The sequence below is a fragment of the Chiloscyllium plagiosum genome, chromosome 9 (assembly GCF_004010195.1).
Source record: "Chiloscyllium plagiosum isolate BGI_BamShark_2017 chromosome 9, ASM401019v2, whole genome shotgun sequence".
In the NCBI taxonomy this organism is placed as follows: Eukaryota; Metazoa; Chordata; class Chondrichthyes; order Orectolobiformes; family Hemiscylliidae; genus Chiloscyllium; species Chiloscyllium plagiosum.
This window is the reverse complement of record NC_057718.1, coordinates 19,104,537-19,122,425: the sequence shown is the minus strand read 5'-3', so window position 1 is coordinate 19,122,425 and position 17,889 is coordinate 19,104,537. Positions and strand designations below refer to the sequence as shown.

At 41.3% G+C, this 17,889-nt stretch overlaps 1 protein-coding gene across 6 annotated transcripts in view; it reads left to right on the top strand.

The window, feature by feature from the left end:
• The window catches only part of rasgrp3 (RAS guanyl releasing protein 3 (calcium and DAG-regulated)), a 145,503-nt gene that overhangs the window by 91,303 nt on the left and 36,311 nt on the right, over nt 1–17,889 (top strand). For all 6 annotated transcript variants that reach the window (XM_043695504.1, XM_043695506.1, XM_043695507.1 and 3 more), the window contains exons 5-7: nt 3,592–3,723; nt 8,585–8,735; nt 11,760–11,933. In XM_043695504.1, the coding sequence (XP_043551439.1) occupies nt 3,592–3,723; nt 8,585–8,735; nt 11,760–11,933 (457 nt within the window). The remainder of the gene's footprint in view (nt 1–3,591; nt 3,724–8,584; nt 8,736–11,759; nt 11,934–17,889) is intronic.

Below are 17,889 nucleotides of genomic sequence, written 5' to 3'. Positions count from 1 at the left end.
GTCCTTCCTGGCTACCCTGTAACTCTCAATCGCCCCAATTGGACCTTCACGTCTCATCTTGAGGTAGGCCGCCCTCTTCCATTTAACAAGGGATTCCAATTCCTTATTAACCCACGTCTCCCTCGCACGACCCTTTCCTCCCTGCCTGCTCGGTACGTAATTATCAAGGACACTCAGTAGTTGCCCCTTGAACAAGTTCCACATATCATTTACACTCTTGCCTTGGAGTCTACTTTTCCAAGCCACACATCCTAAGTCATGCCTCACCGCATCATAATTTCCCTTACCCCAGCTATAACTCTTGCCCTGTCGTCCTCACTTATCCCTCTCCATCACGAGTGTAAAAATCACCGAATTATGGTCACTATCCCCAAAGTGCTCACCTACCTCTAATTCTAACACCTGGCCTGGTTCGTTACCCAGAACCAAATCCAGTATGGCCTCTCCTCTTGTTGGCCTGTCTACATATTGTGTCAGGAAACTCTCCTGCACACATTGAACAAACACTGACCCATCTAACGAACTTGAGCTATAGCTTTCCCAATCAATATCAGGAAAGTTAAAGCAATGCCTGGTTCATGCCAACATGTATAAGGAATGGAAAAGATTCTATGACCATGACAAATGATATCCAGCGATAACTTTATTCAGAAGTAAATGGTACATGATGAACAGTCCTAAGGATTTATTGTGATTGCTCTGTTCCATTGTACAGCATGGTAGCTCAGTGGTTAGCACTCTGCCTCACTGCACCAGGAACCCAGGTTCGATTACACCCATGGGCGACAGTCTGTGTGGAGTTCGCATATTCTGCCCACGTCTATATGGGTTTGCTGTGGTTGTCTCCCAGAGCTCAAAGAGGTGCAGGCTAGGTGGATGAGCCATGGTAAATGCTGCATTGGAAAAGGTGCAGAGGAGATTTACCAGGATGTTGCCTGGTCTGAAAGGAAGGTCTGATGAGGAAAGGCTGAGAGACTTGGATCTGTTCTCATTGGAAAGAAGAAGGCTAAGAAGGGATTTGATAGAGACATAAAAGATGATCAGAGGATCAGATAGGATAGACAGTGAAAGTCTTTTTCCAAGGATGATGATGTCAGCTTGTACGAGGGAGCATATCTACAAATTGAGGGGTGATAGATTTAAGACAGATGTCAGAGACAGGTTACGCAGAGAGTGGTAAGGGCGTGGAATGCCCTACCTGCTAATATAGTCAACTCAGCAACATTCGTGAGATTTAAACAATCCTTAGATAAACACATGGATGATGATAGGATAGCGTAGGGGGACGAGCTGAGAATAGTTCACAGGTCGGCGCAACATTGAGGGCCGAAGGGCCTGTTCTGCGCTGTATTGTTCTATGTTCTATGTTCTACGTTCTATGTTCTAATCAGTGCCTTTATGGTGGCTGATAAGGGTTGGATACCAACACTAACACCCGAGCACAGTCAGCCTTTACTCCAATGTATCACCTTATATACCTCTGATGTAAATGGTTTAAGTGCATGTCAGCGGGGTTGGAGTTGGGTGGTTCCTCCTCTGACCCAACAAGATCTAACAGAACCAACTGAACTCAGGCTACATTGAGATTGCCAATCCGCTGAGTGTCAGGGCTGTAGCACTGATCTCAGGAGCTCTGCTCACTCTCCTCTTCAACACTGCTGACCCGATGACATTTCCCAAGGAGGCCTGGTGCCTGACATATATTGTTCCTACTCCAGTTTACTGTTCATGCAGCAACCTGCTTATTGCAATGACGGAGAGGCTTTGTGCTTAGGGCATCGAGTGGAATATTGAATTCCCTTCGGGCACAATCAGATTAGATTAGATTAGTTACAGTGTGGAAACAGGCCTTTCGGCCCAACAAGTCCACACCAACCCTCTGAAGCGCAACCTACTCACCTACATTAACCCCTTCATCTAACACAATGGGCAATTTAGCTTGGCCAATTCACCTAACCTGGACTGTGGGAGAAAACCAGAGCACCCGGAGGAAACCCACGCAGACACGGGGAGAATGTGCAAACTCCCACACAGTCAGTCAGTCGCCTGAGGTGGGAACTGAACCTGGGTCTCTGGCGCTGTGAGGCAGCAGTGCTAACCACTGTGCCACCGTGCCACCCACAGATTGATTGGATGCAAAACCAACTCCAAAATAGAAGAAAAGTATCTCTTTGTATGTGATTCATTTCTTAATATTCTTTGAGGAAAATCCCCAAAACTGAGTAGTCTTGCATTCTCCTATCTCCATCCAGCCTCTCCCTTGCTTAGTTGGCCCTAGGATAGACCAATTCAGCACTTTAGACTTCGTCTTCCCTTCTGAATCCAATCCTGTTGGATCCATTTTGATAAAGTTAATCAGAACTGCACCATAACAAATGTAAAATAATAAATAATATTAAACTGTTTTCAAAACAGTTGCTGAATGCTTTGCTTTTCTCAACACTATGGTAAGAAAGGACATTTCCTCTGCTCCATTAGTCCTGAAGTGTGGTCAGACCACATATCCTGAAATTGTACACCTCTAGCCAATGATTTTCTATCCATTAAGGTGAATGGATGGAAAACCAAGGGCTGGTCAGTTTAATGTATACCTTGACCTGATTGGAAAAATCTCCCTTAAGTGCCTGATATTTTTGACACTGACCTTTAGATTCATTAATTATTGCGGATGGATCAATTTGATTTCTTCTATTCAGTACTTCATTTTATCTAGATTTCCTGCTGCTTTGTTCAGTGTGGGTTCACATAGAGAGGGCCACACCTGGAGAATTGAAAGCTCCTGAGGGACAACCTTTTCAAACAAAGTGTGGTTCCTGTGTGGAATGAACTGCCAGAAAAAATGGTAGATGCAGGAACAGTTATAATATTAAAAAGACATTGGACAGCTACATGAATAGGAAAGGTTTAGAGGGATGTGGGTCAAACACAGGCAAGTGAGACGAGCTTAGTTTGTGAAACTTGGTTGACATGGACGAATTGGACTTAAGGGTTTGTTTCCTGTCTGACTCTATGACTCTATTTCTAGGCACCACTCTTTAGGAAGGGTATGTGAGCCCCAGAAGAAAGGCAGTATAGTTTCATTAGAGTGAGACTTGGACTCTAAGGGCTGACTTCTGAAGAGACGAAAAGGCAAACCAAGGTTGTATTACCTGGGATTTTAAAGGTTTGAGGATCTGATTAAAGGTTTTGGCATATTAAAAGGAAGAGAAAAGGTAGTTTGGAAGTAACAGTGTCAGCTAGTAAGTCAAGGGGCCATGGTTTGAAAATTAGGTTGTGAGGTATGAAATTAGGAAAATCTTTTACCTGCAAAGCATTGTACCATTTTTGAACTCCTTTCCTCAAGTTGTAATTGTTGGATCAATTGTTTATCTTAAATGATTGGTAGATAATTTTTAATGAAAGGTGTTGAGGGTTAGGAACCAAAGGTACATGGAGTGAGGTCACAGCTTAGGCATGTATGGCTCGAGGGGCTAAATAATGATCAAACCTCATTCCAAGTGTTAACCATGAAGTGTTATCGTCTGTCTGATGTCTTGGCTTGCCAAACGGAAAGCTTGTAATTCACCTGTCTTTCTGCGCGTGGATGTACAGGTACTGGATTTCTGAATTCCCTGCTGAATTTAACTTGGATCTCGGTTTGGTTCGTCTGACAGAGGAGTTTCGGGAACTGGCCAGCCAGCTGGGATGTGAGGAGCACAGTAAACTCATCGACATCTCCAGCATGTAAGCAAGTGTTTGTGTGTTTCAACACCTGACAGTCAGCACATGCTGCTGATACTCATTATAGAAATTATCTTTTGCATTGAGTGCCAGATAATTATAAACTTTATTTAAGGGATAATTAGGTAACTTAGTGAATTCTATATGGTACAATACTCTTGAGGTTGTGAAGGGTGCTCTATATCTTTTAGATTACTTACAGTGTGGAAACAGGCCCTTCAGCCCAACAAGTCCACACCCAACTCTCCAAAGAGCAACCCACCCAGACCCATTCCCCTACATTTACCCCTTCACCTAACACTACGGGCAATTTAGCATGGCCAATTCACCTAACCTGCACATTTTTTTTTGGACTGTGGGAGGAAACCGGAGCATCCAGAGGAAACTCATGCAGACACGGGGAAAATGTCCTTCTTTTTGAAAGATATTCAAGTGACATTATTCTCTTTATTTCACAAGCACTTTTAGCTTCTGTAATGAGAGTGCCTTTTTCCCATATAAATGCAATGACTTCACAAGGAATACTGGCTACGCTGTCTAGAAATTCTAGTAATCAAACTTTATAACGTTGCACCTATGCAGTAAAGGTGCTAGGTGAGCAATCATACTGACAGTTTAAAGTGCTTTTGGTGTGGGAGAAATATTAAAGATTCAGAATGCAAGATTTAATGTTGTGTGGGGCCACAGCAAACCATGTTAGGTTGTGGTGCAATGAATAGGATGTAATTGTAATGAAGATGCCCCTTGGTAGCAGTGATCATAATCTGATAGAATTTTTCATTCACTTTGAGTGAGAGAGAAGTCGGTCCAAAACTGATATTTTAAACTTTTAATGGTAGTTATGAGAACATGAAAGCAGAGCTAGTTAAAGTGGACTAAAGCTAAATTAACCCAAGATATTGGCAAATAGAGAGGCAGTGGCAGACATTTAAAGGCTATTTCAGAATGTACTCTTTCCAATGAAACTGAACAATTCCAAGCAGAAAACCCATCATTTGCAGCTAACCTAAAAAGTTAAATAGTAAAGAAATTGCATATAATTGTGCAACGTTGGGAGGCAGGTCTGAAGATTGGGCAGAATATATATAAAAAAACTAAGATTGACTAAAAGATTAGTAAGGAAGGAAATAACATCGAGTATGAGAGAAAGCTCGTGGAAAGGTAAACATACTGGTCTATAGACCTTGAAAAAGAATTGACAAAGAACATTGACCCTAAGCAAAGTGGGGCTGGGGAATTAATAATGAAAAATAAGGACATGCCAGATTATTTGAAAATTATGATTATTAGGGAAATGGTACTCAGTAAATTACTGTAGCAGCAGGCTGACAGGTCCCTGGCTCCTGATGGACTTTATCCTCGGGTCTTAAAAGTTAGGCATTGGTTTTAGTTTTCGAAAATGCCCTTGAGCCAGGAAAGGTCTCGTTACACTGGAATGATAGCAAATGTAACTGTTTTATTCAAAAAACAGGAGGGAGACAGAAAGCAGGAAACTACAGGAGAGTTATTTTAACATCTATGATAAGGAAAACATTACAAGCTATTATTAACAATGTTATAGCAGGTCGTGTAGTCAAGGTGAAGGTTATCTGATAGAGTTCACATGGTTTTATGAAAGGAAAATCATGTTTAACGAACCTATTAGAATTATTCGAGGAAGCAACACATGTTGTGAATGAAGGGGGGGCCAGTAGAAGTACTTTCATTAGACTTACAGAAAGCATTTGATAGATGCCACAACATTGTTGCAGAGAATAAATATTCATATTTTAGAGAGGTAACTTATCGGCATGTATATAAGATTTGTAACTCACAGGGAAACGGTGAGTGGGCAAAATTTTCTGACTGGCAATATGCAACAAGCTGTGTGCCATAGAGATCAGTGTTGATGCCTCAACTTTGTCAAATTTGTATCAGTGATTTAGAGGAAGGGGCAAAATTAAAGTTGCTAAGTTTGCTGATTCCACAAAGATAGATAGAAGAGTAAGTTGTGAAGAGGAATTAATGAGGCTACAAGGTCAGATAAAAAGTTAAGCAAGCAATTTAACGATTTGGCAACAGATGTTGGAAAATGTGAAGTTGTCCATTTTAGCAGGAAGAATGAAAAACAAGTATGCTATCTAAATTGGGATTGCAGATCTCCTCATTGCAGAGGGATCTCAGTGTCTTCATGCATGTATTGCAAGCGGTTAGTTTGCAGGCACAGCAAGTATTTAGGAAGAGAATGTTATTGTTTATTGCAGGCCATTAAATACAAAAGCGGGGAGGTTATACTTCAGTTATGTAGTGCACTGGTGAAACCATATCTGAAGTGCTGCATATAGTATTAGTCTCCTTGTTTAAGAATGAAAATGCATCTAAAGCAATTCAGAAGGGCTACTAGACTAATACTTGGGAGAGGCAGCGACATCGTGGTATTATCACTAGACGATTAATCCAGAGACCCCAGTAATGATCCGGCGTCCTCAATTCAAACTCTACCATGACAGATGATGGAATTTTGAATCAGTTAAAACTCTGGAATTAAGAGTCTAATGATAGGCTTGAAACTGATGTCAATTGTTGGAAAACCCCTTCTGGTTTACTAATGTCCTTTAGGAAAGGAAACTGCCATTCCTACCTGGTCTGGGTTACATGTGAATTGCCCTCTGGATAATTAGGGGTGAAGAATAAATCTGGCCCAGCCAGCGATGCTTGCATTCCCATGAATGAATAAAAATAGGGTGTGTTGTCTTATGAGGAAAGGAAAGGCTAGATTCCTATCAACTGGCATTTAGAAGGATTGGAGGCAACTTGATTGAAGCATTTAGAGCCTGAGAGATCATGTCAGGGTCATGTGCAAACATTTGGTGGGAGAATTGAGAACGAGGCGGTCTGCCTAAGACAGAGATAGGGAGGATATTTTTCTTCTCAGATGGTTGCTGGCCTTTGGAACTCTCCTTCTCATAAGACAGTGAAAGCAGAGTTTTAAAAAAAGTATTTTTAAGACAATGGTAGATAGATTGTCGATAAACGAAGGGACCAAAGGATAGGGAGGAATATGAGTCATCAACTCAGGTACAATCTCGTCAAATGGCAGAGGAGCCTCAAGGGGTCAAGCTGGCTACTCCTGCTCCTAATTGTTGGTTTGTATGTGGGGATCTCTACATTGGGAGAAAACCTATCCGCATTAGTATGTTGGAAATATTGCAAGTATAATTGCTGAAGACTGCACCTGAAGATTGGCTGGATTTCCAATTTTGGTTCTAAAATAGACATTAGCCTCTTTATTAATATATCCAGAGAACCAAATGTGTGTATTGAATAGCTGCCAAGGATGCTTTAATGATGTCTAAAGTAATTCATGTTTCAAAGACCTCTTAATGTACCACACTTTATGCTCATTTTTCATCCAGAATCTTGGTGTGGTGAGGCTAGGGTTTTGCCCCTTGGCCTCTGTGGGACTGGTACTATCAGAGGATTCCATCATTTCTGCTTTAATAGATGGTAGTATTATCTATCACATCATTTAAAGATCCATGCTGTGAATGTTCCCAGTTTTAATATTCATAAAGACCCATATGTCACTGTCTAAATATTGTGCTCACTTCCTTCCAGTGTGATTATAAAATCTTTCTGACATCAAAATGGTGAGTAATATTTAAATGTGTTGAAGTACCTGTTCAGTACCAGATCTTTTGTAAGGACATGTCATCTCTGATGTAATCTAATAAACAGCAGACTCCCACAAACAGCAGTGAAATAGATGACCAAATCTTCTGTTTCAGATATTGGCTGAAGGATTAGTGTTAGCCATGGTGCCCGGGAGAAGGCTTCTGGTCTTCCATTGGGGCTTATCTGAAAGGTGATGCCTCTGAATATATAGCACCCTTTCAGAAATGCATTTCAGTGCCAGCTTAATTGTGCTTCCGTCGCCAAATTGAAGCTTGGACCCGTGACTTTCAGCCTTGGTTCACGAGGTTGTGTTCACATCTAGGCCGACTCTGCAGCAGGAGAACTGCTCTAATTGGTGGCCGTCTAATTTAGGCGACCCTTTACTTTCTGACACTCAAGGAAATGGGCTGCAGGTTCCCTCCAGGGCTTGAAAATCCAGGCTGACACTCCGGTGCGGCACTAATGGTATGCTGCACTGTCAGAAGGGGTGACATGGTGGCTCAGTGGTTAGCACTGCTGCCTCACAGCGCCAGGGACCTGGGTTCAATTCCAGCCTCAGGTGACTGTCTGCATAGAGTTTGCATGTTCTCCCCATGTCTGCATGGGTTTTCTCCAGGTGTTCTGGTTTCTTCCCACAATCCAAAGGTGTGCAGGTTAGACGAATTGGCCATTCTAAATTGCCCATTGTATTCAGGGATGTGTAGGTTAGGTGCATTAGTCAGGGATGAATGTAGAGTAATTGGGAATGGGTTTGGATGAGATAGTCCTCAGAGGGTCAGTGTGGACTTGGTGGGTCGAAAAGCCTGTTTCCACATGTAGGGATTCTAAGAAGGGCTGGAGTTTTTGAAGGACATGTTAAATTGAGATCCCAGTTGCCGCCTTAGACAGAGGGTGCAAAACGTTCCAAGGCATTGGTTTGAGGGATGCTATTCCTAGTTTCCTGCAGTGTTTACCTATCAATAGCAGAACAGATCATCTGGCCATTCTCATGCTGCTCTCGTCGGTACTTTCTGTGCACAAAATTTCCACAACAGTGACTACATTATGAAAATAATTTGTTGCCGTGTTGTCCCTTTCACATTTGCATCGGGCAGACAAGAGCGCTATAAAAATACAAGTTCCTGAATTTACGGTGATAACGTGACAGTAGATGAAGTTCAGATTTCTCACCTTGGCTAATCCATTAACATCACTCTTATTTTTCAAACAGTCCGTCCTATGACTGGATGAGACGGGTCACTCAACGTAAGAAGGCTTCCAAGAAGAAGGGGAAAGCTTCTCTGTTATTCGATCACTTAGAGCCACTGGAGCTGGCAGAACACCTTTCCTTCCTGGAATATAAATCCTTCCGACGGATATCGGTTTGTCATTGTTCATTTCAGAGAGTTGGTTTTGTTGTGTTTAAAATGGCACATTTCGCAAATAAAATGTCACCATTCTTAGCCAACACCTTGGCACTTACCAAATGTTCTCCCGTTTCCTTACAAGTGGAGAATTCTATAAGTTTCCCAAATTCATTCCAAATGTATAATGTTCTAGTTCAGATCACCGAACGTTTCTGCTTGGTAAATTGAACAACTGTCCCTCCTGCAAACTGGGACTCAAAGATTTCAGATCCTCATGTGGCTGCAAGAAAACCTCATCCATCAAGCAAAATTCTGCAGATGCTGACAATCTGAAAGGAAATCAGAAAATGCTGGAGGAACTCAGCAGGCCTGGCAGCATCAGTGGAGAGAAACAGAGTTAATGTCTCAAGTCTGGAAATGACTCTTGCTCAGAACCCGAACTCTGAATCCTGAAGAAGAGTCACCCTTGTTTCAATGTTAATTCTCTGCACACATGCTGTCAGTTTAGCTGAGTTTCTCCAGCATTTTCTGTTTTTATTTCGGCCTAACTTCCTGTCTGTATCTCCCTCGTTTACTTGTCAAGCTTCACCTTAATTGTATCTATGCTGTTCACCTTGATGAGCATTTTTGTGTCTTCTTTCAACTGTGACGCTCTTTACCATAAAACAAGTTGCAGTTGCCTGGAGTTTCTGTTCCTTCCCCTGCTCTGCAATTAGCTATTCTGGCATGGAAGGGAGGGGTTATGCTCACATTTACCTGGATTGGTGAGCAGTTTCCATCAGGGAAGGGTGTGATACAGAAGAACATCTCCAGATGGACCATTGAGTGAACCTAGGTTCCTGTCAACCACCCCATGTCAGCTATTTGCTGATCGGCACAGCTGGAAGCTTATGTCTCAATGTGTCTACATTAACCGTGTGAGGAGGCAATGATGAGTACAACATTAAAAGGCAAGTGTAACGAAAGTTAAAATTATCACAAAATGCAGAACATAAAGGGGAGATGGTGGCATTGTGATAATGCCATTGGATTGGCAATCCAGAATCCCAGGGTCATGTTCTGAGGGTAAGGGTTTGAATCCTGCCATGACAGATGGTGACATTTGAGTTCAATAAAAACCTTAGTAGGAAGTTGATTTAATAGTGACCATGTGACCATTGCTGATTTTTATAGAAAGCCGTCGGGTTCACTATTGTTCTTTAGGGAAGGAAATCTGCATTCCTTACCTAGTCTGGCTTGCATGTGACTTCAAACCCATAGCAATGTGGTTGACTCTTAACTGCCCTCTGGACAATTAGGGATGGGCAATGAAGGGCCAGCTATGCCCACTTCCGTGATCGAAATTTTAAAAATATTAGCACCTGCACACTTACAAAAAAAAACTCAATTTTCACTTCATTTCTGGATTTCTTAAAAAGTCATGTTTTCTATGTTTATGTTGACTTTATATAGGATATAATTATTAGAACATTGCCTAAAGATTCATCAGTTGTATGAGATGGAGCCTGACTCATGTAAGGCCAATATGCTGGCTCAGTGGTTAGCACTGCTGCCTCACAGTGCCAGGGACCTGGGTTCAATTCCCACCTTGGGCAACTATCTGTGTGATATTTGCACGTTCTGTCTGTTTGGGTTTACTTTGGATGCTCTGGTTTTCTCCCACAGTCCAAAGATACGCTGGCCAGATGAATTGGCCATGCTAAGTTGCCCATAGCGTTAGATACATTAGTTGAGTTTAAATATAGGTTACCAATGGGTCTGGGTGAGTTACTCTTTGGAGGGCCGAAGGGCCTGTTTCCATACTGTAGGGAATCTAATCTATACAAACGTTAATATGCAGGGCATTTCACACTGCGGTGATGGACAATGTATGTTGTCCTGAAGGTGCAGTGTGATATGTTAATAACTGAAAGGTCCTTTTCTCATGATGAAACAATCCCACCAACCAAGGCATGTGACATGAGGAAATGGCAGAATGTTTAACTGCAGCATTAAAGTGTTTCACTGAATTTTTTTTTTACAGCGCAGTACAGGCCCTTCAGCCCTCGATGTTGCGCCGCCCTGTCATACTAATCTGAAGCCCATCCCACCTACATTATTCCATGTACGTCCATATGCCTGTCCAGTGACGACTTAAATGCACTTAAACTTGGCGAATCGACTACCATTGCAGGCAAAGCATTCCATACCCTTACTACTCTCTGAGTAAAGAAACTACCTCTGACATCTGTCTTATACCTGTCTCCCCTCACTTTAAAGTTATGTCCCCTCATGTTTGCCATTCCCATATGTGGAAAAAGGCTCTCCCTGTCCACTTTATCTAACCCTCTGACTATCTTTGATTTATCTATGAATGTTCTTGATGTTTCAGGTTATACCCACAACTCAGTGCTTTCCTCCCACTGAGGGAGTAAATGCAGCTTAAATTTATTCTAGATTTAGACTGCAAATGGTTCTGTTGTTCTTCACATCCAATGCTTTTACCCATAATTGCTTAGTGTTATCCAGTTTAACTATCTTAGAATGATCGTCTTGTTTAGTTTTCAAACAGAGGAAACACCATAAGCTTTGTTAAGTCTTATTACAATAGAGTAAATGGAACAAAGAGAAAGCGAGGCATTCCTGATGAAACATCAACTGTCCTGCTCCTCGGATGCTGCCTGATCGGCTGTGCTTTTCCAGCACCACACTCTTCGAGTAAATGGAACTAGCAAAAGCAAAAATTGCTGGAGAAACTCAGCAGGTCTGGCAGTGTCTGTGGGGAAACAACAGCTAATGTTTCAGGTGTAGTGACTGCTGTTCTGAATGGACCTTGTTATTGATTTCTGTGGAAATAGTAATCATATCCACAAAATAGATGGTACTGTTCCAAATCAATCTAATCCTGAATCAGATTGTTCAAGCATTCATTATTATTTTGGCAAAGGAGTAGGGCAAAGACCCATATGTAGAACAGGGCATCAACAATCAAGCTAAAGAAATGTTTTGAAAACAATAATAAGAAAATTAATTAAATCTTGAAATGGTGATTTCTTGCAGTTTACAGATTATCAAAGCTATGTTACACATCGCTGTCTAATGGATAACCCAACACTTGAGAGGTCCATCGCATTGTTTAATGGCATTTCCCAGTGGCTCCAGCTAATGGTTCTTAGCAAGCAGACTCCCGTGCAAAGGGCAGAGGTCATCACCAAGTTCATTAATGTGGCTCAGGTGAGTAATCTTCACATCAGTCCTCGTTGTTCCGTTAGTTACCAATCCCCATGGTGTGCCTGTTTTAGCATCCCCTCGGGGTATGTATGGAAGAATGTGTGTGGCACAAAGAAGGCCCAGTTAAATCTGGGTCAGTTTTACGCTTGAGAGAAAAACTGAAATAACATTTAACATGATGCAGGGCTATAGGGAGAGCATGGCAGGAGGAATTGATTTTTTGTTGCTGCGGTCAGGACCTGATACAAACGTGCTGGGTCGATTGGCAATCTTGCATGTTTCCAATAATAACTTTCCTATTAATGAGAAAACAGTGAGCCTTCAGCTCCTTCCAAAAAAATTAATCCTGTGAGGAAACAGAACAGGACTCAAAAACTGTTTGAGACAGTGTTTGCTGTCGAGACAATTTGTACACAGTCCAGAATTGCTCTGTAGCCAAAGCCAAAGTTACATTGTTGTTAAGATTTGAGGCTCAGAATGACTAATCCTACCTGTGATGGCCTGTACTATTCTGGCTGAGCAAAACATCTCAGAAGAGAAGGTGAGATGGAGACACTTTGCCAAACGAGTGAAGGTGCCTGGAGAAGGTGATCAAAATAATGGCTGAAGACAGAGGTTTTGAAGAGGTTTCTGAAGCTGGAGAGAGATGGGTCAAGGATGTCAGGTCTAAGGAAAGGAGCCTCTGTGAAGGGAGAGGAAACCAGATGAGATTTCTGCCAGCCATGCTGCAAAGGAGAGGCAGGTTTGGAGTGCTGCAGGGATGAGATTAAATAGATAAAGTGGACTGAATCTTTGAAGGGCTTTCTATGTGCCATAATTATATTGATTGGGCAGGGCAGGCTTGATTAGCTGAATGGCCAACGCCTATAAACTCAAGACTGTGGAAAATGATGAAGTACATTTTCTACTCTGAAGGGCAAAATTTATTTTCAGTAGTCAGGAGGTGAATGCCATATGAACAATAAGATGGACAATGTCTGAATCAGAGATGCTGGGTAACCAAGCAATATGTTTGTTTTCAATACTTGACAAATTTTTAAAAAATGCAACTCTGTCAGTGTGGCTGAAATGAAATAGGAGGGGGACCATTGTGTATGTAAATTCCTGACATAGAAGGCTGTGAGAGCCAAAAAAACTGCAGATGCTGGAATCCAAAGCAAACAGGCAGGAGGCTGGAAGAACACCACAAGCCAGGCAGCATCAGGAGGTGGAGAAGTTGACATTTCTGGTGTAACCCTTCTTCAGGACTTCAGAAGACTGTGAGCCCTGAGTCACATTGGGTAACAGTGGAGGAGTGTTACCTGGGAAGGGGGAATCTCAGGATCTTGAAGAAAGGAAGAAGAAAAGGTGAGAAGAAGTGGAAAGGAGAGCCAATGGTCAAAAAAAGTCTCAGATGAGAATGAGACATTACTATTTTAAAAGGTGTGAAAGACAAGATTGATCATGTGATTACGAAGACTAAAAGGAAGATAAACATTAATGAGGACTGGTTGGATGAGTTCGCCAATTTCCTATAATTGAGTCATTCCTATAAAGTACATGATTTAAGATGCAGTAGTCTTGATTGTTTGATTGGTTTTCTTAATTTCTACATAATTTACTCTTTTTTTTTGGTGGAATTTCAATATAATGTGCTCTTAATATAATGTGGCTATTCCTATACAGTTGATAGTATTAAATAATCTACTATGCATGTTCCATCATCTGTTTAAAAACATACAGTATAAAAACCTACATGTTGTTGCCCTACCTAATGAATTAGAAATTTATCAGGATGCTTTTGTCGATGGAGCAACACATTAAATTTTGGGGCAATCTGTGATACAGCTGTTGGTAAGATTGGCTGAGGAAAGTTTTAGCTTCTTATCAGATCCTTAGCTGACAGTCTGTGGCTTGTTTATTTCTCTGTCATGCATTTCCTCTGTTTTTGACTGGTTTATGCTATATGTATAACATTGCAGGAAACCAGTCAGAGGTAAGGAAATGGGAAGAAATGACACTGATAAGGATGAGTAATATATGTTTGAACAACTTGGATCTAAAGTCCCCAAGCCAAGTTTTCCTCCTGGAGGACAGGATAGCTGACAAAGGACCAGCCTCTCTCACCCTCTAATTGGACGAGTGCAAGATTAATGATCACACCAGCATTTGACCCATCTCCCTCTGAACCCTTCCTATTCGTATACCCATCCAAATGCCTTTTAAATGTTGTAATTGTACCAGTCTCCACCACTTTCTCTGGCAGCTTGTTCCATAAACACACCACCCTCTGTGTGAAAAAGTTACCTTTTAGGTCCTTTTTAAATCTTTCCCCTCTCACCTTAAACCTATGCCATCCAGTTTTGGACTCCCTCACCCTAGGAAAATGACCTTGACTATTCACCCTATCCATGTCCCTCACAATTTTATGAACCTCTATGAGGTCACCCCTCAGCCTCTGACACTCCAGGGAAAAAGCCCCAACCTGGCCAGCCTCTCCCTATAACTCAAACCCTCCAATCTCAGCAACATCCTTGTAAATCTTTTTTGCATCCTCACCTAAAAGGGAAATTAATATTTACATCAGCAGCTTAAATAATAACTACATGTGGTGGAACAGCAGATGTTTGACACCGCCAAAAAAGTTAATGCTCCAAACACTTTGCTCATTGTAGCTCATTTGGCAACACTCTTGAGCAAGAAGCATTCATAACCTGGACTGCTGGATTGCTGACCAGCCTTCCTACACTCTGCATGAGAAAGACTGTTAAGATAGGTAAACAGATGGTGCCACAAACAAATGGTTCACTCAGAGTCCTGCTGGAAATGCAAGTAGTCAGCAGTCAATCTCCTTTAACTTTATTGTATCTTCAGGAAATATAATCTGGGAATCATATAGCCCTCAATCGTAAGTTCTGATGAATATTGATGCCACAATAAGCATCATCTGAAAAAGAAATGCACAGATACCCTGGTCATTATTCTACTCTGGCTTTGTGATCTCATTATGCACAGATTAGCTGCTGCATTTTCCACATTAGAACATGAGAATATAAAAATGCTGGTTGATTTTGATAGGGTCTAGCCAAGCCATCATTCTGATTGATACCGACAGGCTGGATAACACCAGCCCAGTCCAGCTGAAATAATAGTGGTTGTAATGGATTTGTACATGAATCAGCAGATACTGAGTTTCTTTCGGCTCTGTAACCAAGCTAAGTGTTGGTTGCTGAGGGGAGCGACACCAATTCCACTGGATGAATTAGACCTTGAGGAATTTTGCTCCTTGGAAGTGCCTCAATCTTCATGTAACTGTGATCAGTCAGCTCTGGACACCTGTATCTCTGTCTAGCGCACACTATTGAAACTCAGAATCTTGGGACGCTTCATAAAAGGTGATGCCAGGATTACAGCTTGGCCAAAGGAGTAGGTTTTAAAGAGGGTCTTAAAGTAGAAGGTCTTAAAGAGGGTCTTAAAGAGTGAGATACTGAGGCACAAATGTTTAGGGAGGGGATGTGGAGAGCTTAGGCCTAGGCAACAAATATAGATTGAGTAAAGTTAGGAACGCCTAAGAGGCAAAGATTAAGAGATATCTGTGGAGCTGGAGAAGATAGTGGAGATAGAGAGGGGTGATTTATGAAGGGTTATTAAATAACAGTTTAAAATTCTGATCTTTGACTGCAAATCAATATTGATCAACAAGCACTAGGGTAAAGGTGAGAGTGGAAGAATTTTGGACAATCGTGAGTTTATGAAAGATAAAATGTTGGAGACTTCCACAATGCCAGGAGGGCATTGGAATAGCAGTGTATAAAGGAAACAAAAGGCATGAATGAGGGTTCCAGAAGCAGATGAGCTGAGGCCAAGGAAAGTTGGGTGATGTTGCAGAGCTGCTACATCTTGGGGCTTGACTGAAATGTAACTAAAAGAATGAGGCTACATGAGGGTTACTAAATTAGCAGTTTGCCCTAGTTCTGTCCTTTGACCATCATTTCAGCAATCTCAGGTGCTAGCCTTTGTCAGACAGATTCACAGAAACAGAACGTGAAATATGTGAGTGCCAACATCACAGAGTCAGAGAGCTGATTGGAATTTGTTGAAAGGATTACTAAGCAAAGAAACCTATTGTTCAGCTCTTAAAACAAAGTAAAAATTAATGTGTAACAATGTAAAAGCATTTGGTTTGAATGACAGCTGCCTGTTTGGAATATTTTAAGTCCTGCATCAGACATTATTTCTAGTTGATGCTTGGCAGTCTACATTGCCTAGCAATGTGATAGTCGTTTTATTCACATATCTCTTATTATCTATTTGAACATCATGCCTCAATGTTTTCATGAGCTGTGGAGTCATTTTATATAATTATTAATAATACAGCCAATATGTTTGTTAAATCTATGAACCATATATACTGAGAGAAGCAATGTAGCTGAGGCTATACTTTCTAGTGGTGAGTATCCTGTTGAGTTTTGGTCTGTTTCATGTTAATGTGTATGTGTCTATTGTAGTATTATACTGTAGACTATACTGTTACCATTCCTCTTACCTTGAGTTGGTGTAAGGGCTTATTTGGTTTACAATGGCAGAGCAACAACTACTACTGAGTCCTAACAAGAAGGGGATCTTATCTTAATGAGATGTAGCTAGTTGTACAACAGCAATTAGTTACAAGTTACATAAGTTAGTTGGAGATTGTTACTGATACTATTGGAAGGTTTGGATAACACATTTGTCCTCTTCTGATCCAAAGCTATTGTCCTGATTTTCTCCACCAATACTGTCTGATGTCATCAGGTTAGGTGGCACTTAATTCAGCCCCCAATTGAACCCTATCAGAGCCTTAAGCTTATACAACATCTTCTCCAATGTTTGTATATGCATGTACATTCACCACTACTTTATCTCTGCCTTCTCCTTCAATAGACTTTACAGAACCCTTAAGAGGGGTCTCTGGACCTGAAAGGTTAACTCTACTTTCTCCCCACAGATGCTGCCTGATCTGCTCAGTTTTTCCAGCAATTCATGTTTTGGTTGGCATAACTGGGTTTACTTTGGTCTATCCACTGACTCTTGAAACTAAATGAATACTTCCTATTGCCTTAAGGATATTGAAATCAAGGTGTGTGTGCAGGTTCAAAAGTGAGAAGTGTTGAGTCCGAAACATATGTACATTGTCACCTCCCTCACACTCTTTGTTGTTGGATTGCTTGTAGCATATCTCTAAGCTTGACCATATTTCATATCTATAAATCATGTCTTCAGTTTGTTTAACCCTGTTATTTGATCTAATGCAACAGTGACACCTGGCCCATATCAAGCTTAATATTAATGAGATTCCCATTGACCTAAACAGATTCTGATAAATGCGATAAATGTAACAAAGAACTGTGGACTCTGGAAATCTGAAACAAAGTTACAAATTGCTGGAGAACCTCATCAGATCTGGCAGCATCTATAGAGATAAAGCAGAGTTATTGCTTTGGGTCCACTGAGTCCTCTTCAGAGTTATTAGTGCTAGGAACAGGTGGTATACATGTTGAAGACAGGGGGTGGTTAGGGAGGAAGTGTAAGTGAGGAATGGTCACAGAGTCCAGAAAGGGAGAGAGAGCGAGATAGTAGGCAGATAAAGGGATGGATAGTGATCAGCCAAGGAGAAAGAAAAGTTGGTAATAGGGACCATAAGTCAGTGAAAGTCAGTTAGCTATGCTGAAAATGTATTTTTGATGAACGTGGGCTGTTTGGATCATCACCATCACCTAGGAATATACTGGATATCTTTACAAATCCTGGTGTTTCTGTTTCATTAATGTCTTTGCACAAGTAGGAATGCAACACTTTACTGCTCTGAAATTGCATCCTACGTCTGCACATTCTCTGGAGGTGACCTGTAATTTAACAAATGCAGCATTTTATTGTCATTGCTGGGCACTCCTTGAACTTGTGAGGCTTTTATATTCAGCAGCATTGACACTGACTGTTA